The sequence below is a fragment of the Gekko japonicus genome, unplaced genomic scaffold (genome assembly GCF_001447785.1).
Source record: "Gekko japonicus isolate JY-2015 unplaced genomic scaffold, Gekko_japonicus_V1.1 scaffold528, whole genome shotgun sequence".
NCBI lineage: Eukaryota > Metazoa > Chordata > Lepidosauria > Squamata > Gekkonidae > Gekko > Gekko japonicus.
In genome coordinates this window covers 768,401-796,322 of record NW_015170290.1, presented here as the reverse complement: position 1 = coordinate 796,322, position 27,922 = coordinate 768,401, and the positions used below count along the sequence as shown (strand labels likewise).

The 27,922-nt window shown below is 41.9% G+C and overlaps 1 protein-coding gene across 1 annotated transcript in view; it reads right to left on the bottom strand.

Moving 5' to 3' along the window:
* The window catches only part of LOC107116036 (protocadherin-15-like), a 456,694-nt gene that overhangs the window by 116,583 nt on the left and 312,189 nt on the right, over positions 1-27,922 (bottom strand). Inside the window, exons 16-17 of the mRNA XM_015417887.1 lie at positions 24,316-24,456; positions 17,835-17,947 (exon numbers count right to left, since the gene is read on the bottom strand). Of these exons, the coding sequence (XP_015273373.1) occupies positions 17,835-17,947; positions 24,316-24,456 (254 nt within the window). The remainder of the gene's footprint in view (positions 1-17,834; positions 17,948-24,315; positions 24,457-27,922) is intronic.

The following is a 27,922-nucleotide window of genomic DNA, read 5'->3' as shown; positions in this document are numbered from 1 at the left end:
TACATTTTTTTCAAACCATTTATACACTTTAAACCATCTTTTGTTATAAACATTATCGTCTCTTTCTGCTAATATCATATTTAATCTGTCCATTTCTGCTATTTCGAATATTTTTTCCATTATTTCTTCTTTTTTAGGTAGTAAATCTGATTTCCATTTTTTCGCTATTAGAATTCTGCTTATCGTGAGGATATATAACACAATACATTTATCATCCTTGTTTATTATATCAGGCAAAATATTAAGCAAGTAACTTTCCGGGTTAAGCTGCAGATCTATTCCTACAATTTCTTTTATCAGATATTTTACCATTTTCCAAAATTTTACTATTTTGTCGCACCTCCACCATATATGATAGTATGTTCCTACGTTATTACATCTCCATAATATAATGAATATAAACCTGACAAGTTGGGAAAGAACAATATTACAATCAAGATTTGCTAAGGACAAAAAAATAAAATTCAATGACTCAATGTTAGAACTAGATAAGATTTGGTTGTCCTCGGCAGACAAACAAATACAAAAGCTATACAAACTTCTTCAGAAGGAAAGCATGGAAGATATAGCAATAAAACCCTGCATGAAAACCTGGGAACAAAATATAGGCCACATAATAAATATGCAAGAATGGGAAAAAATGTGGGAAACGAAAAAAATAGTAAGAGCCACACCTTATAAAGAGAATATTCTAAAAATGTTTTACAGGTGGCACTGGTCACCGGATAAAATAGCGAAATGTTATAAAAATGTCTCGGATATATGTTGGAGATGTAATAATAACGTAGGAACATACTATCATATATGGTGGAGGTGCGACAAAATAGTAAAATTTTGGAAAATGGTAAAATATCTGATAAAAGAAATTGTAGGAATAGATCTGCAGCTTAACCCGGAAAGTTACTTGCTTAATATTTTGCCTGATATAATAAACAAGGAATGATAAATGTATTGTGTTATATACCCTCACGTTAAGCAGAATTCTAATAGCGAAAAAATGGAAATCAGATTTACTACCTAAAAAAGAAGAAATAATGGAAAAAATATTTGAAATAGCAGAAATGGACAGATTAAATATGATATTAGCAGAAAGAGACGATAACGTTTATAAGAAAAGATGGTTTAAAGTGTATAAATGGTTTGAAAAAAATGTATAATGAACACTCCGAAACTGACTTGTACAATAAGAATGTATTCGGATTTTTATTTTTTGTTTGTTTGTTTGTTGGAAAAAACATAAATAAATTCTAAAAAAAAAAAGCCCCCTGGCCTGGAGCCTATCACAAAGGCTCCTTGGGGGTGTCACTTGAGGTGGCACCCCTCCAGGCCGCTGGCATGCGAACCGCCCTTACCTGTCTTGTGAAGAGCATCCGCCATCACTGTTCCATAGTCTGAGGACTAGTATTTTGCAAGAGTATACTGGAAGTGAAAAATAACCCTGGGGCAGGCCAGAGTGGCTCCTTTGGCACTACAAACCAATGGTTTAAGGGTCAATCAGCTCAGCAATGCAAAGACTGGCTATTAGCTCACCAACTGTTTCCTCCTGGCAGCTGAGCAGGGCACCAATTACCATTGCAGATTAAAGGTCTAAGCCAAGTGCCTCTGAAGTTCTAGCAGAGTTGCTTGTTCCTGGTCCCCAGTGGCCCTCCACAGCAGTGGCCAACAGAGAAATATCCCTTTAAGTTAAATGGCCAGTCTGATCCTGGTGTTTTACCTGCATTAATACTCATACTTTGCCTCTATACCTTTATTTCAGAAGTTTGTTCCCAGGGCTGTGAAGGGTTAATACTTTACTTCGGTGGGAGAACCTTGAGAGACAGGATTCCAAAGGAATTCTACAGGTCAGAGTGTCAGTTAAGAATGACGGTTGAGAAAGGAGTGAAGGATAGTGTCATAAGTCAGTCTGTGCTCAGTGACGGCACAAATTCCTCAGACAAAGAGCTGTCTGCAAGCCAGCCGTCAGCCAGTAATTTAAAAACCGGTTGCAGCTGCCTCTGAGCCAGGAGGCAGGCAACAAGAGATCAGGTTACCAGCTGACCAGAAGTCACAGCCTACAGCTGAAACCAAGCCATTGCCTTGTAGCTCTGAAGCAGTAAACAAGTCTTCAGAAGCCACTCCGAGCCCACCTAGCTCACCCACATCCCTGCAACACTGACACTGTCAGAAGCACACGGAGTTGCAGGAAAGGAGGAAGAGTGCGAGACTCATGGCCTGTTGCCAGCTGTCAACTGACAAGGTGGGTGAGTAGTTTCAGGATGACCGCCATGGAACTGGCTGGGTGTGTAGCTTGTTAAGACTTGGCTATAAAATCAGCTGGGAGAAGCAGCAGTTTTGTGGATGCAATGAGTACACATTGCTACTAAACCACTGACCTTGCTGTTAGTGGACTACTAGAATCTTGACCCTTGGACTGGACCTATCAACATTTCTGGAACTCTTGATCCTAGACTGGACTTGGCATACCTGCTATCTGGAGCCCCTGACTTTTATTTGTTTATTTATTTATTTAATTTATACCCCCGCCTTCCACACCAAGGTGGGATTAGGGATGGGTGGCTTACAACAGTTCATAAAATATAATTAAATATAATTTTAAAAACCTATTATAGGCATATAAATTACTTAAAATAAGAGTCATTTAAAACAAACACACAAAATGCTGGAACATACTCAAGCAATCATTATAGTAGGTAATTCAGAGTATGAGTAACAAGGATATACATTTATTAACCCAGTTCTCATGTTGTTCCAGCTACTACTCAACAAAAGGTTTCTTGTTTGACTTCCTTGTTCATCTGCAGAAAGGCCACCTGCTGATGGAATCAGAGCAGGATAGGCTAAGTAACAGATGATTGTGCTAGAGAGTATGCGTTGTTCTAGATGTTGAACTAGAGAGTATGTGTAAAACAATGTAACGTGCATAGAAATGGGTTGTGTGCCTGTACAGATAGGAAATGAAGCAAGTGCTGAAGGCTCTTCAGGGCTAGCAAATTCTTGGTTCCACCAATCACGGTGACTCATGGCTAACAACAGAGAGCACTTTAATAAACATGGGTGCTTCAGCTAATTAGGGCTGATAATAGCTGGGTTCTCAAAAGCTTCCAGTGGCTTCCAGTTCAGTAGCAGTAATACATGGGTTCAAAATTTCTAACTTTTAAATCAAAGTTTCTACCTTTAGCTTCAGTATGATGGCAGAATTCCCTTGCTCTGACTTGCATAATCTCCACAGATACCTTTCTGTTCTTAAAGGGTTTCTTCTAAACTACAGTTCTCTCTCTCTGATCTCTGTTGCTGCTGTTTTATTTTTCCTTTCTTCTCTCCTCTCAGAAAAAGGCAACTGCTTCTTAGGTCAGACAAACACAGAAACTGCTGTGAAATGTAATCCCTAATCTCAGCACTGCCATTGCAAATAGTAACAATTAAGTTACTGACTGTCCACTAGAAAAGCATGTTAGTAAAAGTTCCTAAATGTAAAATTCCCCTTGGAGTAGAGATAAGATGATTGCTCAACAACTACATTTATTGTCAAGAGATACACTCTCAGGCAAATTCAGGATGCATCCCGGTTCTCAGCCATGAGATAATTTATTTTTTTACTTGTGGATTTTGGGGAGCTGGCTTTAAAGCAACAGGAATATAGACTATGCTAGAAGAATCTCTACAAACAGTCCTGTAATGAAGAAGCAGAAACAAAGAATTATGGTATACTTGATATTAAATGTGGATTTAGTTATTCAGAGAAATGTGTTTTCTTGAATTTTTAATGCAGATGACTCAGTCCATTGAGTTACCTTCAAAAGTCAAAATGCTTAACTCAGTTTACCTTCCTCCACCATGTTGCAGGGCTTTTAAAAATATATATATATTATTAGCATTTTCCAGTCAGGACAAACCGAAGTCCTGATCATTCTGTTAGTGATTGTGGCATGCAAGATTTATTCCATTGATCCCGTTAGACATCTTCTATGGCAAATTTGAACTCTGCTCACATACTGAGTGCAAAATTCACGCATGCTCTGCTAAACATAAGAGAGGTGTGTGCATGTATAGGTTTTTAATTAGTTCCTTTAAAACCTCAGAAATAGTGGCTGTGGTCACATAAGACGGTCACACTAATCATCGTGGTACCTTTGCGGATGTACAGAGCACGATCAGACAACAAAATCGGCCTTCCATGCCCTAGTCGTCAGCACCTGGATCTGACGCATCCCGGAAGTGAAGTTTGCCAACACTGGGGAAAGTCCAATCTTTATGTATGCCAGTGCTTCCACCCAGCATTTTCCGATGTCTGAACCCCCCTGTTGTGAAGTCAAGCCATTTTGGAAGACTGAACTTTCCCTTCTGTTTCTGCCTCCTTTTTTTTTTTAAATCAGGTAGCTATGTGCACATAATCGCTCCTGGTACTGTCAATCACTGCAGCCAAGTAGTCATTCTGGATTGGGAGTCCCCGGAGTAGTTGTTTTTGAGTGACAAATCCCTTCCCAAAACCTTCTTTCCTGTTTCTGCATCAGAATTGCTTTTTGACAGCATCCCATGATTGACACAAAGGTAAATGCTCTGAAGTCAATGGGACTACTCTCGTGTAAATCTTAATGTTACCCCCCCCATGTATTCCAAGGAAGAGAGGTGAAGGGATGGAGGCTGAGAGGGGCCAGAGTACTTGGCAGAGGGATTGTGGAGATGTCAAAAAGGAGCTGGAGCTTCAGATACACACTTATGCACATGGGTGAAAGACAAAAAAAAGGATGCTGCAACAATCTGAATAATCGACCATGGGGAAAGTGCATGGTGAAGCCAGCTCAGGGTGGGAAGTCTGATGAAAATTTCCAGTAACTATTTAAACCACTGCAAACAGAGGTGTGGCCAAATCGTGCCTCCAGTGTGACCGCACGGATAGAATTTGGGTAAAATCCAAAGTATGTCAAGCAAAACAAACCTTGCAGAATGAGACTTTCCAACCTCCTCCCACTACCTTCTCCCCTGAAATTACATTCTTGGGGCTCAGGGTGCCCTCATCTCAACACTTTGGGGTGAAGTTGGAAAGAGTAATTGGAAAAAATTGCCGCCACCAGTAACTTTGGAACAACTCACCGTCTTTAAAAATACACACACACACCTATTTTTTCCATGCATGTGCCTCATACACCATATAAGGGAACACGTAGTCAACACTCAAATATCTATGTGCCATGGCTGAAGATAAAATACAAAATCAGCCTTATGCTCAGCTCTAGCTATAGTACTTCTGGGCTTGTTTCTCACTTCACTGTGAGTTGCCATTTCCACTGGTATGATCCACAGTATATTCTGTTAGTTAGTGATCACATTGCTATCAATGAGACACAGGCAGTGAGGACCAAAAGATCTTTCAGCCTGGTCCCTCGCACTGGAAAAGCAGCAAATTGCTTCAAAATCGCATGCATACCCATGGAATATGTTTACTTCTCTGTGTCCCTGTTAGTACTACAGCTGAAGTTCTGTAAGAGGAATTTCACATTAATGATAACAGCTACTCACTACATGTGAGCACAAAGTACTTGTTACCAGCAATATTCTGTTTGGAAATTTACAGTCATAAAGTAAGGGGTCTATATACAAACAGTTGGGCAGAAGTGTGATACCGGCATGGGTGCAAGCATGGTGCAAGACACAGTCATGTGCCAGAATCAGGAATTAATGCTTCTATCAAACATTCTGGTGCTAAAGTAATCACTGATAGAATCAGTTTCACTAAACTCTAAAAGATTAAATTGATCATAACTCAAGTCTTTAAAAAAAAATCGTAATTTTTTTTGCAAACCTGGTAATGCCCCCAGGTCTGCAGAAACACATTCTTCTCTGTACATGGCTTCATTATGTGGATTTATTGGTCCATATTTTGTTTAGAATTAGACATCTGTATAATTGTACATGATACACACAGAAATGCTTTTAAGAAGTACGGTACAACTTGCAGCTTGCTTTTTGGGGGGATATTTTTGTATTTTATATGTGTGTGTGTGTGTGCGCGTGCGTGTGAGTGAGTGTGTGAGCACCTGGAAGTCATGGTGACCTCTGGTGACTGACTGTGTGCATTTGGAAGTCATGGAACCTTTGGTGACTGACCCCTACTGGGGGCCTGGGGAATATTCAGAGAGGTGGCTGAATAAAGCCTGTCCCTGCCTCCCAACTGCTGGTATTCCAAGGAGGTCTCCCATCCAAGTACTTGCCAGAGCTGACCCTGCTTAGCTTCCAAGATCTGATGAGATCGGGCTTGCCTGGGCTATCCTGGACAGGGCTGCAGCTTGCTTTTTTTTAATGAACTACACACAAGACTCCTTTCCTTTCCGCTATTCTAAAACAAAGCAAGGTTGTTGAAAAATGCAAAAATCTTAGTTAAAAACCAACACTTTTCTTTTGATCCTAGCCTGCATTGGGCACATTCTTTTTTTAGTAACATCCCTGTAATTTCCATTCAGACATTGCTGAATTCTATGGATTAAAAAATCAATATCAATTAGGAAGCTGCTTTTGCATTCAATATGGAAGAATTTGAAAGACGTGGTTAGAGAAACACCCACATTCATGTTCTTTTTAACCTTCTAGTAATTGTGCCTTATTGATTCTACTTCCTTTAATTAACTAATGCAATCAAATTCAAAGAACAATGCATGAGTCCATTGGAAACATATGGTGGGTCCCTTAAGAAACTTTTTGTCGAAATACACATTTGTAAATTGGTAGAGGGATAAAAGGCAGCAGCTCATTGTGTTTTGTCCTCTAAAAAAAGCTCAAGCACATTTCCTTTTCCTGATAGCAAACAGTTCTCTTTGGGACACCTTCTCAAATGTTTGGAACTCGCTCTTCCCCCATGTATATATATATATATTTTAAGCCCCCGGAGGGGATTTTTTATTGATTTTTTTAACACTACAAAAAACTACAACAGAAAGGGTGAGGGGAAAACCTACATATAAGGGAGAAAGTAAAGAACCCACTACTGACTAAAAACCCAAGAGAGGAGATCCTCCAACTAGCTTTTTTACATCCAGACTTTTCATCTTTGTACTTCTTATGAACTGTGTCAAAACTTAGGACTTTTAACCCTCCCCATTTACATTTAATTGCCCAATAACAGTGCCCCCCATCATCCCCTGGAACCAAAGTTCTCAAAAGCACAATTCAGAGTCCTTCAGCCTTTACTTCTTCTTCTCTCTTTTCCGCAGTTTGTAGGAACTTTTCGGGGCTGCTGCCCCCTGTTCAGACAAAGAGTCCTCGCCAGATGAACCAGTTTCCAGCTCACCACTGGACCTACCTTCCTCTTCTTTTTTCTCGTCCTCTGGCCTTCCCAGCTGCTCCTTTAGAAATTCTTGAGCTTTAAGAACAGAGTCAATCTTGACCTTCTTCTCCTTGATCTTAAATGTTACTCCTTCTGGAAATAGCCATTTGTATCCAATTGAATTTGTCTGGAGGAAGAGCACTTCTTTGTACTTCTTTCTGCGTTGCCTTACTTCAAATGGAATATCCTTTAGCGTTCTGACAGCCGTCTCCCCCACCTTCAGGAGTGTCACCGCCACTGCTTTCAGGATAGCATCCCTGATGTGCCTCTTTGAGAATCTTACTACAATTTCCCCAGGCACATTATTTTTCTTTATATATCCTGAATATGACCTGTAGGCCACATCCATGTCGTTGAGTAACAGTTCCGCCTTTATATCTGTTGCTGGGGCAAGTAGCTCACTCATAAGTTCTTTAAGATTCTCTCCTCTATTCTCTGGCAACCCTTGGAAGCGCAGGACCATGTTGGCCTTATCCATTTGCACTTGCAGCATCTAATCTTCCAAAGAAACAGTTTTCTTTTCCAATTTTTGCACTTTCTTCCTCACTTTCTGCGTTGTCTCAGCTATTTCCTTTACTTTCTCAGCATCCTGCTTCATTACTTGGATCAAATCCGTTATTTGCGTTTGTTGGGCAGTGATGCTTGTTGCCACAACTGACAGCTGCTATTGTTGCACAGTAATATTCGTTGTTACCACGGACATCTGCTCTTTGAAGGCATTTAGCTGTTCCAGTAGAGGGCGCATGACCTCAGCCATCGCCTTCGTCGCCTCACTGGTCGTTTCCGGTCGCGGGGACTCTGGTTTCGCTTTTAAAAATTTCTCTTTGTCTCTGTCCCTCTTCCCCGCCATCTTTTCCCTGTTTGTTTGCTTTCGCAATTTTTTTTTAAAGTCTCTGAATATGCGCTTGACTGTATAGCTCGATGGGTGAGTACTTCTGGGCAATCGCACGTATATTCTTCCGCTCCCCCCACCTTTTGCTCAGCGATTTATGCTCATGGGAGGCGTCCCTCCCCCGCTCGCTTCTGCTTCTCTTCCCCCTCACTGTCTGCTCTAACATTTCTAGCCTGCTCAACAGGTATGGAGATTCTTGTGCACACCTGCACGTAGCCTGTTAGTGTATGTGAGGAGCTGTGGAGGGTGATACTAATGCAAAACTGGGATTAGAACAATGTAATGTCACATTTCTGAACCTTTCCTCAAGCCACATGCAGGTATCTCAGTAAAACAAAGCCGCAGAACTCGCTGGGGATTCCCTTTTCTACAAACCAACCATTGATATGCTCCATCATTCTTTTTTTTTTTTCCAATCTTTAAAAAAAAATTATACAAAGCATCCACAAAGGCTGAAATTTAAAGAAGAAGACAAGTGTAGGGTTTATTTAACTCATTATCCTTATTCAAGTTTTCTACAACCTAAGTTTCTTTTACTGCTTCTGGACAAAATATTCCCACAGGTTTTCTCTCGCAGAGCTAAAAGTAGTTGGGTGTGGGTTAGATTTTCAAAGGAAAAATAGGTCATGGCAGAAGCATTAAATAGCACCTTTCTAATCATGCTAGCCCCGGTGACTTCATTGTGCATAATTTTAAAATAGTACTAAAAACATCATTAAATATTATTGTGATATATATCTTCCTGGAGTCCCTGCAAACTGAGCTGTTAGGGGAAGAAAAAAGCCAGTTTGGTGTAGTGGACTCTAATCTGGGAGAACCGGGTTTGATTCCCCACTCCTCCACTTGCACCTGGCTGGATGACCTTGGCCAAGTCATAGCTCTGAAAAGAGCTGTGCTTGAAAAAGAGCAGTTTCTGCCAGAGCTCTCTCAGCCCCACCTACCTCACAGGGTGTCTGTTGTGGGGAGGGGAAGGGAAAGGAGTTTGTAAACCGCTCTGAGACACCTTTGAGTAGTGAAGGGCGGGGTATAACTCCAGTCTCTTCTCTTCTTCACGTTTCCTTTTCTTTTGATGGTTAGGATCTATGTCCATGTCTTGTGGGGCTCGTAAACCGATTGCTAACAGCAGTGCTATGCCGGTTTCTTGATCATCCGCTTGATAGCTGGTGCCTTTGTGTCACACTTGTAAATAGCCGGTGGAGGTCCATTTGTATTTTACATGTGCTTCTTGGAGCTGTTTAGTAATGTTCTTTAAATCTCTCCGGATTTGCAATGCTTCCGGAGGAATGTCCGGGAATGCAAAGATATCGGTGCCATTGTATTTGAAGGGGCCGTTTGTTCTTGCTTCTTGAAGTATTCTTTGTTTAATTGAAAGGTCCATGAATTCGGCAATTATATCTCTCGGTCCCCTCTTTTTATCCAAGATTTTTGGCCCAGCTCTGTAAGCCCGGAGCAGCAGCAGCGCCATGTTGTCCTCAAAGGAGATCACGGAGGTTAGCCAGGAGGAGAGAAACGTGGCAATCTCTTCAGTCCCTTCGGTGAGCTCCGGAAAACCGCAAAATGTAATGAAGCGTTCCCTGGTTCTATGCTCAAGGAGCAGGATACGTTCTTTTGCCCAAGTTTCATTTTTTGGTAACCTTTGAATGTCTTCTTGGTTTGTAATTGCCGCCTCGAGAGCTGTGTCGGTGGTTTGAGTTGCATTCTGCATGGCCGATTGCAGGGATTCCAGTTGATCTGCAAGTGGCTTCAGAAATTCATGAATATCTCGAAGAATGTCTGTTTTAAGCATTCCTAGGGATTCTTGTAGATCTGCTTTAGTTAGCGTTTGTTGGTTTTCAGTTGTGTTTGCTCTCCCGTCCGCCATTTTGTCGATGCCTGCTGCCACTGTCTGTGAGTTTTCTGAGCTATTTTGCGCGTTAAAAATTTTTTTGATTTGGTTTGCTTTCCAATCTTCTTTTTTCTGTCTTTTGTCTCTTCTCTTTCCCATATTTTAAGTGCCGTTTAATTTTATGGAATTCGCTTGGTTGTAGGGGTTTTAGCGGGTTGAACTAGAGCGCAATCAGAGTGCGTCCGCCATGTTGGGCCCCAGTCTCTTCTCTTCTTCTTCTTCTCTAGATTCTGTTTTTCCTGTAAATTTCACACAGCAACCAAGGGCCAAACTATGCTCTCTTGAGGACACTCTCTGGATCCTGACACCATTATACCACTGGAATTCCCTCACTTTACAAATGCCACAGTAGATCCATTCTTGGCTTGGAACCGTAATGTAAGGCAAAGAGAGGATCATCTCCCTGTGGCATTTTCAAGAGCCCCCACTGCAGTCCAAAGCAGGATTGGCCCTCGTGGCATTTGTAAAGTGAGAGAATTCCAGTGGAAAATGGCAGTTGGGGGGGGGACACTTCACAGCCTGGAAAAACTGGCAAAAGCTTACTAATACACAAGCATTTCACTGCATTTTATGTGTATCGTTCAAATCTTTTATCTCCCCCACTATAGCAGCTCTAGATGATCAATGTCATAAGGTCCTTCCCTGTTCCTGCTTCCAGGGCCCCTTTTAGCTGGAGGCGCTGAAGGCCAACTAAGAGACCTGGTAATATTCAGTCCCCATTGCTCTACATATGACCAGTATGGAACCACCTTAAGAAATGAAATAGAATTTCTAGATAGGATATTTTCAAATATCAGAAGACCACCGAGTATGTAGGAACCTGGAAAAAGAGTTTGGGCTTACATTATTACAAATAATTGAGCTTTTGGCTGGACACCACAAATGTCATTTTTTCCCTAGTTCTTTCCAACATAGGTCCAATCTGCACTGATATTTCCCACCGTTGTGCCAATGATCTCACATCATCTCACAAATTTCTGTCTGCATTTCATGCCGCATCCACTCTATTATTTCACCTCAGCATCGGCTGTCTGCATCATTTTATTGCCATTTAGTAGTGACTCCAAGGTCACTACGGCATCTCACTGCCTTATCAGAATGTGGTTCTAAGGTGGTACAACTACTCCTCCCCACCGTTGAGCTGCTGTGAGCAAAAAGCAGACAACTGGAGCTGAATTCGCCCCCTCCCTCTTTTCTAAAGAGGTATGCAAATTGTCACAAAGGAAACAAGTTAGCTGAAAATCTGTTTAAAAGCAGCCAGGGAACATTTTTCTGCGATCATATGGGGGGGGGGGTTGGAAGCACACCTACCCCTGAACCATCTGTTATTTCCTGGGGCAATCTCCAGAATGCCCTGCCTGGCAACTGCTAGGTGTTTTGTGTTTTTTTACCCAGCTTGTTCTGTCTTTCCTGCCCACCCCTCTGCCTCCCCCTCTGCCAGGTCACCCCCTTTTGCTTTCTGTGGGGGGAGGTCGCAGGTGCCATTTCCTCCCCACAGTGCAGCACAGCACAGTGCCCTGCCAGCACCCCTGGAAGGCCACTCCTCCCCCTCTCTAGCTCTCTCCCTAAGCAACTTGCATCCTGATGCAGACAGAGTGGAGCTTTATACTGAGCCAAATGGGAAGCTGGTGCCACAGGAGCACGGAAAAGCTTTACATAGGAAATGCAAATTGGGCCATAGATTAACACTGCAGTCATAAGCATCCTTCTGCACTGTAGTGTATTCAGATGCTGCCCTGAATATGCTAGGATGAATGGTGAATCATCCCATAGAGAAGCTATGTTAAGCTTCAGGCTTCGGCAGGGATTCGCGCCAAAAGTATTGTGTCCAATCACATTTGAACTGTCTGTGGTGGGAACGTTGTGATTGGGCTCATATGCGAACAACCTGATAGGTTGGTACTTGTACAGTAGGTATGGCTACATTAGCCCGGAATGTTTAAATACCGAGCAGCTGAAATGGACAAGCTGTTCGGGCTATGAGGAGTTGTACCGTGTTAGAGAAGTTGATTATCGAGCTGAATAAACCTGAGTTTTGCTGAAATCACTCTCTGACTATTTTGTTAAGTACCGACTTAACATGCACCTACTGACTTCAGTGGATTTAGAAGGGTGCGACTCTGCTTAGCTTCACTTTGTAAGATCTGGATCCTGGAGGTGCAGTATTATACATGGTGCGTTGCTTACAGGCAAGAAGCCAGGATTTGCATCACTAATGTCTTCATCTTGTATTATTGCTTCTCTGTTAGAGCTGTTACTATTTCAGTAGATATCTTTTCACTGATTGTACTTCACCCTTGCACCTCTATGTGCTTGCGTACACCATACAATTTCTGGAAAGTACCTGCATCTATAAAACATCAAGCTACCAAGATGTACTGTTTTCAGAAGCCCAACCTAAACATTAAAAACCACACACATTTTATTTATAAACCCAATTTAAATTGTTTTTCTTCCCATGCAATGTTATTTGCAAAGTATGCTCAGTGGGACTGTGTGTCTTTTGCTATGCTCCCACCTCACACTTCGCATACCGGTTCAGGAAGTTTTGACCTTTTCAGTGGTATTTACCTCTAAAAAAGATGACAGGGGAGTTTAGGAATTATTACAATGAACCACTGACATGGCCTATTATCCTTAAAGATAAATGTCAAACTTCACTCGGATAGACTTAATGTCATCAAGTGCATGGCACCTGCTTAATCCTTGCAATGATTCCGAGTGGAAGTTAAAAGTTGTATCTATTCTGAGTGGATTCAAAGAATGGAAATATATATATTGCCTTCATTAAACAATTCTTCAGTGCTGCTTCATAACTGCGATGAGGAATCAAATACGGAACACTGAACCATAATGAAAAAGTAGGACATATCCCTAAATAAAATAAAATAAAATACAACTGATGGGCTAAGTATTACCAAATGAATGTAACAGATAATGATTCAATGGTATAATATTATTTAGTTAGAGCTGCAGAAACTTTTTACCTCTTTGTGAAGGTCAGAAGAAAGTCTTTCTTTGCTGTAGCAGTTGATGCAGAATCTTGCTATGATTACATGCCTGATATCTTCTGTATTAAATTCCCCTAGGGAGGTGTCCTGAGATTCAGTTATTTAACTTTGAAAAAGGAGAGGGGGGAAAAACCTCATATGGAATCCTCTGAGGAAAAGTACTTTGATTTGTTGTGCCTTTCTTGAGCATCTCAGAAGAGGAAGAGCTATTAGTTTCTTTTGTGAAAATGAGAGCAAAAGGGATTCTTATTTATCTCGTAGTACATTTTCAGCCCATATTTCCTCCAAGGACGGTATACATGGTTCTCCTCACCTTCATTTCATCCTCACAACAGTTCTGTGAGGTAGGCTAGGCTAAGAGAGATTGACTGGCCCAAGGTCATCCAATAAGTTCTTGGCAAGTCAGGATTTACCTCAGGATCCCAGGTCTTAGTCCAATGGTCTAACTACTACACTACACTGACTCCCTCCTTGGGACTGGGTTCAAGCAGGGACATACTTCCTAAGTGAGAATGAAGGGGGAAGAAAATGGACAGCATACATAGAAAAATAATGGCTCTTCTTGAGCTACCTTTACTTTAATGATACTGCTCTTACAGCCAATTCAGCTCTGAACTGTGTCCAAAAAGACCAAAAAGAAAAGAAAAAAATAAAAGAAGGACATTTATTTAATGTATATAATATAACATTTAGTGATTTTTAATTTTAATCGACTGAGAAGAGAACTTGGCAACTACCAATATAATATTAAAATCCACCCCTCCTAAAAGAAACCTCAAATTATCTAGTTCACATCCAGAGTCCTTGATATAGGGTTTTATCCAACAATCTCTTGCATCATTAAGCAAATCACAGTCAAATATTCAATCTTGGAGGGTGTCTATTTGGCCAGAACCACATTGGTACAGTCTGTCTGCTCCTCTTTTTGAAATTGCTCCTTGCCCCAGCATTTCATTGATTTCAATACAGATTTAAATACTTATTTTACTCCACTATTCAATATGACATTCCATCAGTTTGGCTGAACTAACACTGAAGCCATACACAGTTCCCTGAGGATGTATATAAACGTGTGTGAGATTTATATTAATATGTCTACCCCGATTTTTCCCACAAGTGGGATCAACATGGTTTATAAAAATGTTCCATATTATCAAAGCCACTGTCATAGGTTTGAATTGTATGCTACATAAACAGCAGTGCTGCCGCAAAAAAAAGTAAACCCCCCCACATGTCTGTATTTCCTGAAATTGTGCCCCATGGGTTAGTGGACCCCCAAGAACATCCTGGTGTTCCAGGTAGGGGAACTGCAATAAGAGGATGAAAGTGGCAAAAATTGCCTGCCTCTTGCATTAGTGGATGCAGGGCTTTTTTGGTAGAAAAAGCCCAACAGGAACTCATTAGCATAACAGACCACACCCAACAGCAGACACTCATTAGCATATTAGGCCACACCCCTGACAGCACAGCTCATTAGCATAATAGGCCACACACCCATGTTACCAGAAGTGTGGTCATCTAGCTACACCCACCTTTTGCTTCTTATTTTGTTTACCTTGTTTCTGTCAAAACCCAGGGCTTTTTTTGTAGCAGGCACTCCTTTGCATGTTAGGCCACACACCCCTAATGTAGCCAATCCTAATGAGTTTCTGCTGTTGGGTGTGGCGTATTATGCTAATGAGTTCCTGATGGGCGTGGCCAACTCGGGAGCCAGCCGGAACTCCATTCCTATGCGTTCCTGCCCAAAAAATAGCCCTGAGTGGATGTGATTACTGTAAGCCAAAAGGGAGATTATGATCCAAGCACCAACAAGCAGTTTTAGGCCATTAAATGAGATGAGTAAAAAAAAAAAGATGGGTCCATTTTGATGTAGTAGAGAATTTGGTGAAATCTGTGGCCTATATTTTGGTGAATTTGGTGAAATCTGTGGCCTATATATAGAAAATTTATACATAGGCCAAGCCTAGTTCCAATGAACGCAGAACCGTGCATTATTTGGCTCCTGAAGAAAAGTAAAGGGTGAAGACATATTACATTTTAAAAACAATAGGTTGTTCAACTATTATATGAAGAGTTTCACAAATTATATTACAGATTTACATACTAAAAAGTCAGATTCTGGATCTGTGAATTGTTGTCCAGGATAAAAGAAAAATGTCAGCCCTCATTCTCACCCCTCTCTTTATGTATCAACTGAGCTGTCCATTCCTTGTACACATATTTTTATACATATATAAATTCATTCCTTCACCATACAAAAGACAACTGAAAAACATTCCAAAAGAAAATGAATTTAAAAAGTTCTTTGAGTCCTACAGAGAAAATGTAGTCGTGATGTTATGGCTGCTAGTCAATAGATGCCTGCCACAGAGTCACTGATTTCTCCATTCAGTCTGAAACCTCTGCTGCTTTGAAAGTGCTATATTTGTCTTCACCCAAAGTTTCTCTTTTACTGTTTCCCAGCAACAACAACCTTGTTTCTTTCCACAATAATACCTGCCTGGAAGTGGGAGGAGAGTAGGCATTGGTATTGTTGCCAGTCAGTATCTTTTTTTTTGTGAACAAGAAATCTGTACCTTGAAGGATGTTTAAAGAAATGAAGCCCATGTTACAATAATATTATCTGCTGAACCATATGTACTTCAGAATATCACGTTTGCTGTGTGAAAAAGAATCCCTATAAAAAGTCAGAATTGTTCAACAACAGATTCAGGTCTCAAAATGGAGTCTTGGGCTTAGTTTCTTTGATATTCCAAGGCATTTGAAAGATGCTACTATTTACTGAACACCTGTTAAATGTGCCTACAGGCAATACTTAATAGCTATTGATTGCACTCTTTAGCTAGCAATTTATTGCCTACAATAGCAGTCTGTGGCTATTTACTATGACTTTCTAGGTGCACAAGAGGATGAGATATGCATTAATTAAGAAAAATCCAAGGTATCTTTGAACTTTTCCTTTTCAAATAGGATAATTAAACACAAGAGGATGCGGTTTCTTTTTTAAAAAATACCCCAAATGTCTTACTGAACTATTCTGCTTCAGGTTTAACTTCATATCTGGCCTTCACAATGTTGTGAGGGCAGCAAGAGACCAGAGTTCTAGAAATATTATCTAGAAATATTCCTTTTTCTTAGCTCTCTGAGAGTCCTAAGCAAAGTTATACCCTTCTAAGCCCACTGACTTCAATGGATTTAGAATTGTATAACTCTGTTTAGAATTCCTCTCTAAGTTAATGTTTTAAGACATTCAGAGATTCACAGTTAGGGAGATGCTTAAAAACATGTTAGTGTCAAATTCTTGATAAACTCAAATGTAACACAGCTGATCAATTAATGAACAAAACCACTTTGTTAAACCTGCCCATTATTCACATTCCCCCCTGCCCCATGACAACTGAATGCTGGGTAAATTATTTTCTTGTTTAGCTGTGCTGCATATTACCTGAAAATTCCTGATGAGATACCAGACATGTAAGTAAATGAAGCTGTCTGATTGGGATAAGCAATAAAGCTACTTTCATACAAGGTTCACGGAAACCAGCATAATAACAATACCCGTTTTATTTTTTTGTTAGCTCTTACATTCATACCAATAACCTACTAAGATAAAAGTCTGTCTTTTCCAATAATACTATAATACAAAGATTTAAAGACAGTAAATGGCAGCCTAATGCAGTCATCTAAGTTATCAACTCAGATGTGGACCTGGTGCCCCAATAGAAGCAGAATTCCTTGATAGTGAAAAGAATACAGAAGGCTCTTGTTTGTGCTGATCTCTGGTGTGCAACATAACATTGCTAATTATCTAGAATAATAGTACCGTAGTGTACTGGTACATAGTATTATGTTATGAGAAATAAATTAAATAACTGAAGGTTGCAAGGAGCACACATCTAAACAGAAGGTTGCCCACTGTGTTTCTACTTGATTTATGGCTCTGCCCTTGCCGCCATCCAACCTGTCTTTATTGGGGAAGGCAATTCTGCTGTGGTGTGACTATTATGTGGTAGGCTTCCTTTATGGTGGGCAGTACTTTAGAGACACAGAAAAGAGCATTTTTTCCCAGAGAAAAATGAATATTCAGCTATCCCGCCCCCCCAAGTGTACATCAGCTATCAGACATTGAGGGAAAAACTGGTTTAGAAGGTCTACGGAAAATCTCACACAATGTTTGGTCACTTTGATTCACATTCTGATGTGTCATTCACTCTCACAGCTTCTTACTACTTTTTTTATATAATTCCAACCTATCAGAGATCCTGTAGTGATGTCATGATGTCACAACACTAGTCAGTCTTACAGCTTACCCAGGTTGTGTTTTTTGTAGTCCACATCACCACCACACAATGTAAATAATTCATGTTTCTAGCTACAGCTGTAAATATTACTTCATTGAATTAAAAAGAATTCAGCAATGGAATGCCTAAGACTCTTTCATATGTATAAAATTGCATAACCATAAAATGAAGAATAATGTGACCTACTCTGCTACAGCAGTTAAATACAACTAGCCACCACAATATAGTAATATTTGCACAGTTATTATTCATTTGATTCTCAGGTCCTGGGAACTGTCATAGGGTATAATATTTAATTATACAAACATGACAAGAAAATCACCATTAATCTTTGCTTGATATTGTTCATAGCTCACATAATACAAGAGCAGATGTTTCTTGTTTCTCCAAAGAAGTATTATTGATAGAAATGCAACACATATCATACCTGTACTCATCCTGGGTAAACCGTGGAATTACCGAGGGCTGCAATACAGAAATTTCTACAGTGGTGGTGTTGAACTTCACAGGGTCACCATCATCATAGGCAATGACTACAAGCTATAAACAATAAACACAGTAAACAAATGAATGTGCTGTTTGTAGCAACTGTAACTTTATACACTGCATTTGAAAGTTATCGAATCATCTTAATGATTTGTTCTTATTTAAAGTCCAACATAACAATGAAACAAAACATGGATACCAACTCTAACATCAGCAAAAAATATTGCTTAAAGCATCTGAAATCATTATTCAAAATGCTGTCCTAAATACAAAATTCTACGTATTCCCAAATACAGCAACAGATCAGTGTCAATTATGTAAAAATTCAATGGAAATCACCTCAGTTATGGGTGGAAGCCCCTGAGAAGTTTCACTAGTATAATTTTTTCCTTCCTCTCAAAATGTCTTGGATGTTTCTCATGAATATACAGCTTCTATTCTGGCACCTCACTAAGGACCAAAGCACATGTGATAAGAGGAATCTGTGACTGGAATGTTTTAAACAGGGTTGTCAGGTCCCCCCTGGCAGGAGATGGGTGTGTGTGTGTCAGCTTGCCAGATCCAAGCTTGAAAACCTCTGGAGATTTGGGGATGGAGCCAGGGGATGATAGGGACCTCAGTGGGACACAATGCCAGAGAAGACACCCTCCAGAGCATTCGTTTTTCTCCAGGGGAACTGATCTCTGTAGTCTGGAGATGAGCTGTAATTCTGGGGGATCCCCAGGTCCCACCTGGAGGCTTGGTATCCCTTGTTTTAAGTCTCAGGAAGGGGGAAAGTCAAGTATTAATATAAGGGCATGTCTTCTTTCCTTACCTAGGAAAATGAGGACAGGGTGGACATTTTTGACTGCAGAAATGGTCCAAGGGGGAAAGAGTCAACCCCCCTTCCCCACGTTACTGCCCCAATTTATATTTGTCCGTTCCCTGGAACTGCTGTTCACAGCTGAAATATACACTAAGGATCTATCACCCTGGTATGTTTTTTTATCAACGCCCTTCCAGCCTACGACCCATCCCGAGGGAGGTCTGCAGTGGGGCTAGGATGAAGAACCCCTCCCCGTCATTGGTGCTGTGTAATGCCAGGTCCATTAATAACAACACGACAGTCCTTCGGGACTTCGTCATAGAACAAAAAGCAGACCTGGCGTGCGTGACTGAGACCTGGGTGCGGGACGGGGAGATGGTAGCTCTGTCCCAACTTGCCCCACCAGTGTTTTTGGTCCTACACCAATCACGGACTAAGGGGCGGGGGGGAGGAGTGGCAATGTTCATTCGGGAGGCTTATTCCTTCAGGGCACTCCCCACATTGGAGATTGCGGGCATGGAGTGTGTCGGCTTGGTGCTGGGGACCGAGGAGAGTCTGGCTATCTGGCTAGCGGCCTGCCGTCCCTGCTGGAGGCCATATCAGGCTGGACGCTGGAGCACCCTAGGCTTATACTCTTGGGTGACTTCAACGTCCATGCCAATGACGCGGCCTCCAGCCGGACTGCGGACCTGGTGTCATCTATGGCGGCACTGGGACTCTCCCAATTCGTATCGATTCCCACTCACCAGGCCGGGCACACACTCAATCTGATCTTCACTGTGGGGATTACAGTGGACCAGATTACTGCAAAGGCAGTACACCATGGTCGGACCACTATGCCCTGAAAGCTCGTCTAAATGTTCCACCCCACCCCTGTTTAGGCGGCAAGCAGATTTTAGCTCGCCCGCGGAGCCAAATGGACCCAGTACGGCTTCAAATGGCTCTGCAGGATCTGATGCCCCCTGGCGGCTCATTAGATGAGCTTGTGGAGGACTGGCATAGCCAACTCTCCACAGCCATTGATGAGATCGCTCGTCGGAGCCCTTTGCACGTGCGTTCTAGGCTTGCCCCCTGGTATATCCAGGAGTTGCGGCTGATGAAGCAAGAGCTAAGACGGCTAGAGAGACGGTGGCAGCGTGCCTGCGACGAAGCATCAAGAACATCCTATAGGACGTTTATGAGATCCTATGAGGTGGCAGTCAAGGCTGCTAAGAGAGAATTCTATGCAGCCACAGTTGTGTCTGCGAGCTCACGCCCAGCCCAATTGTTTAGAACAATTCGGTCTTTAACAGCTCTGCCACAAGGCAGACAAAATAGTAGGGAATTGGATATCGGCTGTGAGATTTTTGTGAGCTATTTCACGGACAAAGTCTTGGCGCTCCGCCACGACCTTCCCACCACAGTTGAAACAGTGAGCGAGCTCGAGACTCCATGCACATCTTTGACTTCAACCCTGGATCAATTCAGCCTGCTCAAGTTGACAGATTGCTCACGACCATACGTCAACCACGTGCATCCTGGACCCGTACCCTTTTGACTCACCCAGGATTATTCTCATCAACACCTATGTCCATTTCCCCTAGACCCACTTCCCTTGATTAATTGACAGTTAAGTAACACTTAAGCCTATTCACCTTACCCATTAGCCCTAACCGTCCAACATTTACAGGGTCTTCGAGCCTCTTCCCACCTTTCGTCCACCTCCAGTAAACCCATCAAGTTATTGTTTGATTGAGAGGGCGGTGGCGACACAGCTTCAGGGCTTCCTGGATGATGCTTCTGTCCTTGATCCACTCCAGTCCGGCTTCCGCCCGGGATATAGGATGGAGACGGCGCTAGTTGCCCTTACTGACGATCTCCGTAGGCATCTGGATCGAGGCGGTGTGGCGGCACTGTTGTTGTTAGATCTGTCGGCCACGTTTGATACGGTCGACCACCAGTTGCTGACTCACCGTCTCACTGACGTGGGGATTCAGGGGCTCACCCTTCAATGGCTTGCCTCTTTTCTCCAAGGTCGGGGACAAAGGGTGGCGATAGGGAAACCGCAGCCCCAGAGGCACCTACTTGAGTGTGGTGTGCCTCAGGGGGCGGTGCTTTCCCCGATGTTGTTTAACATCTACATGCGCCCCCTCGCCCAGATTGCCAGGAGTTATGGGTTGGGTTGTCATCAATACGCAGATGACACCCAGCTCTATCTGATGTTGGGCAGCCGGTCGGGTTCCGACCCAGAAGATCTGAACCAGGCGTTACAGGCAGTGGCTGGATGGCTCAGGCTGAGCCGGCTGAAGCTAAACCAAGTGAAGACGGAGGTCCTGTGCCTGAGTCGGAACGGTTCGGGGTTGGGGCTCCCTCTCCCGACCTTCGATGGGGCACCGTTGGTGCCAGCGCCAGAGGTTAGGAGTTTGGGAGTGCTCCTGGATCCCTCCTTAACTATGGAGGCCCAGGTGGCAGCCACTGCCAGATCTGCATTTTACCATCTTAGGCAGGGTTGGCAGGTGGTTCCCTTCCTCGACCGCGCTACAGTGATCCATGCGACGGTCACCTCAAGGCTGGACTACTGTAACGCTCTCTACATGGGGCTGCCTTTGTCACAGATCCGGAAGCTGCAGCTAGTGCAGAATGCGACAGCCAGGCTGTTGATGGGTTTCCCCAAATGGGAGCACATCCAGCCTGGGCTGAAAGCGCTGCACTGGCTGCCAATAGCATACCAGATTCACTTCGAAGTGCTGGTTCTTTCCTTTAAAGCCCTATATGACCCGAGGGACCGCCTTTCCCCTTACATACCCCCAAGAGCACTTCGGTCGGGGACGCAACATTGCCTGGTGATTCCAGGCCCCCGGAAGGTAAATCTTGCTGTGACCAGGGCCAGATTCTTCTCAGTGGCGCCCCCCACCTGGTGGAATGAGCTCCCGGAGGAGATCAGGGCCCTGCGGGACCTTATACAGTTCCGCAGGGTCTGCAAGGCAGAGGTCTTCTGCCAGGCTTTTATGTAGGGGCCGCCACTTCTACTACCACCACCACTAAAACAACGGGGTTGGGAGTGGTCCCCGAAAGAACGGCCATACATTTGCATGGCACTGATGCTGCTGGACTGGCTTGGACCATCGACAGGACAATTTCACCTAAGGAAATTATTGTTACCATCCTCAGATACCATTTATTTATTTATTTATTTTGAGATTTCTATCCCGCCCTACCCAGTGGCTCAGGGCGGCTAACAACAACATATAAATACTAAAACAATAAAATAATTTTACATACAATAAAAACTGGTGCTTCAATCTATACGATCTATACCATTTACAAAATGCTCGGCGACTTATTTGCTGCCTATGATCTTGATAATGAGAGCGTCCCAGCGCAAACAAACTAATCGGCCTTCATGGGGTCTGGTAGATGGATGATACAGCGGAGGTGGTGTAGCGATGGTGGTGGCGGCGGCTCCTACCCAAAGGCCTGGTGGAAGAGCTCCGTCAGGCCCATCTTGTCTGTATGGAGCACTTTATCTGTTTGTTGTGATTTAATGGTTTTTACTGTTTTATATTGTTTTATGTATGGGCTTATGCCCCTGTGTAAGCCGCCCTGAGCCCGTTCGCGGGGAGGGGGGGATAAAAATGCAAATAAATAAATAAATAAAACAAAATCATATCCTCTAAGGAGTTGGGTCTTCCCCCTGCAGTCTAACACTCTGACCTCTATGCTACAGTGACTGGATATCCAAAATCATATGTGCTTTGAACACAATTAGGCCCTTACCTATTTGTTCAAGGCACAGTGAAATGGATACTGTGACTTTCCAATGTAGAAATCATTCATTTGAATGGAGGCAGTAGATCTGCAAGTGGCTCTCCGATGGAATGAACAGAACAACTTTGGGAAGTAGAGGTGAAGGAAAGAAATCCTAATATTGGGGAGTGTCTAATGCAAAATTTGTTGAAGATTGTTACAATTTTCTAGGAATGTTGTTCCAGTCAGCTCAATCTGAGGACAATCCTGTGAATTACTACAAGGCACAAAGTATCAGGATAAGGAAAGAATGAGTAATCGTGCTGATATAACTGTATCTTAGGTTTTCATTTCCAATATTTTAACTCAGATACAAATAGCTTAGTGAATTAATATTAATATCAATACACAGTAAATTTGCCTCCTCTAGATATTATCTTAATATTGACTGAATTACTGGAAGGAACATACATCTGAAATTTTTAATGTTCCCAGAATAATATTTTATTTTACAGAGTATTAATGACAACGCTGTTTCCCTAGCAGGGACATCATAACTTTTCAGAGCTACAGGGCCATGTTTCTTCCCATTATTTAAAAAAAGGGGAGGCTTCTTGTCTTTCATAGTTTCAAGCCTATTTATAAACAAACAAAAACGGCTTAAGGTTATGTAAACAGATGGTGTTTTCCAGTGAAACAGATGACATGTTTAAAACAGGTTTAAAGTAATCAGAATTGTCAAAAGATACATTTTTGGTTTGATGAAAAAATAATTAAATTACAATTGGGAAAAAGTGTGATTAAAATGAAACACAACCCAACAAGGCAGACGGGAAACATTAATTGTCCTAATGTGAATCTGATCAGAACCTCCCCTTGCACCTGCACACACACCAGGTTAAGCTTAGTATTGTTTTTATTAATTGTTTATGGCAATCTGAGGTTTTAAACCTGCAGCATCATTTCCAGTGCTACCAGATACTTACATGGCACTGCTAAATAGAGTTATACCCTCCAAAGCCCATTGACTTAAAAGGACTTAGGACTCAAAAAATATGCATGATGTGTGTTGGTTCACAGGTGTGCAACCAGACTTGCAGTCAGATGTACATTGGGAGAACTTATCTTAAGCAATGCTTGTTTGCTCAGAAGAAGGAACTTCTTGTTTCCCTCCTGCACTGTTTTCTCCAGTGGAAACAGCAGTGGATGGCCTTAAACCTCTTCTCTGGTTACTATAGAAAGGACATGTGGAGTCAGAGAGGGGCTAAAAGCCCCTGCTGCTGTTTCTGCTGGCAAAAACAGGGCAGGAGGAAAACCAGAAGCTCCTTCTCCTCCTCTGTTGTGCTCCCTTGCAGCACTGAGCAAACAAGCACTGTTAAAGGTGAACTCCTCGAATGTAAGTCTGACTGCAAGTTGGGTTGCACACCTGTGGCATATTGTGCATCTTGGGCGTATTGTGCATTTTGGCTCTTAGAAGTCTATAATTATGTTCAGAACTCCACTGATAAAAGTATGTTGACTGGAGTGGGTTGCAGAGATCGTATCACTCCAGTCTTGGCCCATCTACACTGGCTCCCAATTTGCTTCCATGCCCAATTAAAGGGGCTGGTCTTGATATTTTTTGAGATGAGCATACATGAAAGATTGCCTACTCCCTTATGACCCCCCACCCACCCACTACTACAGTCATTTTTGGAGGCCCTGCTTTGGGTGCCTCCACCTTCTGAAATTAGGTGGGTGGCAACCTGGGACAGAGCCTTCTTAGCTGTTGCCCCAAAACCTTGGGACTCTACTCAGGGACATTCCTCTGCCCCTTTCTGTTGCCATCCTCTGCCAGCAGATGAAGACTTTTTTGTTTAGTTTGGTGTTGTAGGAATGCCTGCCCCATTACCTTAAATAATGTGCTGGGCTCTTCGTTAAGGTTGACACGAGTCACTACACGTCCAGAATCTTCTTCAACATCAAAGATACTTGCACTATAAGGGAACTGGACAACATCGACTTTATATCTCACTAGACTTGCTGGTGTCCCCTGCAAGAGAAACACATATTTCTATGGTATATGATATGTACTGTGGAAAAAATACGAAAGTATTTGAATACACCTCAACAGTTATTGTGTTGACATATTGGGCTTGGAATCCATGGTAAATCTCTGCTGACAGATTGAGAACTCCTGGGAACAGCAAGGGAGGCGAGTCAGAGGTCTGCAGCAGGAAGGGAGAAATGACAAAAATTGCCTCCTCTTCTAAAAGTTCTGAGGTAGTCAATCCTTCTCTTAAAAAAAAAAAGTTATACTGCATTTTACCTGTAACAGGTACTTCTGTATCTTCATATATATCAAAATATATTAAAGGAACATATTATGTGTCTATTTAGCTTATGTACAAAGTTAACAGAACGACAGTGTTTATCTGTTACGGAGATACTCAGGGCATTCTCCTGACAAATATGGCTATTCAGCATTCATCTGTACAGTTAATACTATCTCAACACAGTTTTGATTTTTTTTCATGCTAAAATTACCCTCAGTTTTCACAAGTTCAGCACAATCTTTTAGGTCTTCTTACCATATTTCAAGCTACAAGTGATCATATTGAGGAGTGCTTACAATCTCTTATCTTCATTGGTTGTAAACAGTGAGGCCAGAATTTAAGGAATTCCCTCAGTTGTAGGCAAACTTTTCCATATAAACACCAGAAATTCTATTTCTTTAGTCTAACACTTTACATTCTGTTGCTACATTTCCTCCTACTGAAATATGATATAGAGGTTCTGGATAACCACAACATTGTTCCTTTAAAACTTAACCTCTTCCGCTGCTAGTATATCTACTAAACAGTAGTTTACAAGAAAATAATGAAAGCATTTTCAAATATATCAGGCATACTATCATAGTCCATGACTCATGATTTGGGTTGTGGATTCTAAACCTTTAGCTGATAGAATTCACAATGACTTGGATTCAGAAGTAATGTCTCACATCATCCAAACCATGACTGAGAATATCAGGAAGGCACCGCATGCTCTTCATTCCTCTTTTCGCCCTTGCTTGCTACAATTTTGTCCCACTCTTCTTGAATTTTTATAGCAAAACATGTTTTGTCATTATACGTGATCATGCAAACTATGGTTTGTGCCTGACATTAAAGAGATGAGAAAAAAAAATATTTCCATGTGATAAGAAACGGGGGAGGGAAAGTCCATGACCTCAAATTTCTAAAACAAACAGTCAAATCATAGCATGACTTATAATGCACAGAAGTTTTCATAATATTTGTCTCTGGTGCCCATTTAGTGCCAAGCACAAATAACTAACTTAAGGGCATAATTATCAAATCGCTTACCCTGGTGTGCTCATATCCATACCACTGGGGTCTGATTCACACATTACTGAATACACGGGCCCCATTCCGTGTAAACATTCAGATGTGAATTGTCAGTAGTCAGTCCTCAATGTCCACATGCACCATGCCTAATTCAGAACCCCTCTCCACAAACATGAAGTTTCATGCAGTCTATATGATGTGAATTGGCCTTAAAGTCTTTCACAGGATGTAACTAGTTTATGTGCATTTAGATCCCCTTCAGGGATTTTTTTTCGAGGATTTTAACAGAAGAAGAAGAGAAGAAGAGATTGAATTTATACCCCACCATTCACTCGGTGCCTCAGAGCGGCTTACAAATGCCTTTCCTTCCCCTCCCCACAACAGACACCTAGGGTGGGGTTGAGAGAGCTCTTTCCAGAACTGTCCTTGAGAGAACAGCTCTGGCAGAACTATGGCTTGCCCAAGGTCATCCAGGAGCTGTAAGTGGAGGAGTGGGGAATCAAACCCAGTTCTACCAAATTAGAGTCTGCACACTTAACCACTACACCAAACAGCAGATGATGTTTCATAACAAACCTGCCAATTGTGTTAATAATCAACACATTTCCATTTCAAATGGATTCACAGAACAAAGATATTTTCCTCTGAACTAGTATGTAAGGTGACTTTACCCCATCATTTTAAGAATTCTTCTGAAAGTACTTCTGAGGGGTTTGATTGACAGAAATCATGTCTTGGAAAGTGAATATAACAAACATTTTCCAGAACACATTGATTATTGATCTTACCATGTAGAGATATACTTCGAGGTCATTTTCACAAAAGAAGAATCATGAGAGAAAGTGACCTTGTCAAAAACCGTCACATACAGACTTATGAAGTTTCACAGAACTAAATTTCCATTGTCAACCTGCATCCTTTTGAAGTACTGTGCCTCAAGAAAGAGAATTTATAAGCATGAAACTAAGCTGATAATTATTAAAATGTATCACCAGTTCAGCATATGTAACAGTTTTACACTGATAGATTCATGTTGGTAGTTGTGTTGCTCTGAAGCAGCAAAACAACGTTTGAGTCCAGTGGCACACTTCTTCAGATACAATAAAATGGAAATTACCAGTCCATACATATAGGTAGAGGGTGAGCAATAAATCAGTATAAAGCATTTGTTTCCTTCGCTATGTTTTCCCCCAGAGTTAAACCCCAACAAATGGTAACCTAAGCTTGTTATTCCTGTTTTTTGTTGTTGTTTAGTCACACAGTCGAGTCTGACTCTTCGTGACTCCATTGACCACATCATGCCAGGCCCTCCTGTCTTCCATCGTGCTCCAGAGTTTGCTTAATTTCATGTTCGCTGCCTCGATAACACTGTCTAACCATCTCATCCTTTGCTGTCCCCTTCTTCTTTGACCTTCAATCTTTCCCAGTCTTCTGCAGTGAGTGCTCCCTTCTCATTTGGTGGTCAAAGTATTTGAGCTTCAGCTTCAGTATCTGGCCTTCCAGGGAACAGTTAGGGTTGATTTCTTTTAGGATTGACTGATTTGACCTCCTTGCAGTCCAGGGGACTCTCAAGAGTCTTCTCCAGCACCATAGTTCAAAAGAATCTATTCTTTGGCGCTCGGCCTTCCTTATAGTCCAACTCTCACAGTCGTACAGTACTACTGGGAATACCATTGCTTGGACCATATGGACTTTTGTTGGCAGGGTGATGTCTCCACTTTTTATTATGCTGTCATGGTTTGCCATCGCTTTCCTCCCAAGGAGCAGGCGTCTTTTAATTTCATGACTGCAGTCACCATCTGCAGTAATCTTGGATCCCAGGAACATGAAGTCTGTCACTGTTAGTCCTTGAATATGTTAAACATCTTCATTATGCTGTATGCTAATTTATTGTTCACCCTCTTCCTATATATATATGGTCTGGTAATTTTCATTTCATTGTATCTGAAGAAGTGTTCATGCACATGAAAGCTTATACCTTGAATATAACTTAGTTGGTCTTAAAAGTGCCACTAGTTTTACACTGAGTTTTTAACATTATATCGGCCTCAGTCCTAACTATATTTTCTGTTGGTGGAAGTCTCTTCCAGCAGCTGAAACAAGAGTGGTATTTGCTGATTCTTCCCTTATACTGCAGTTGTTTGTTCTGTGGTGTGGGGGGTCCACCAA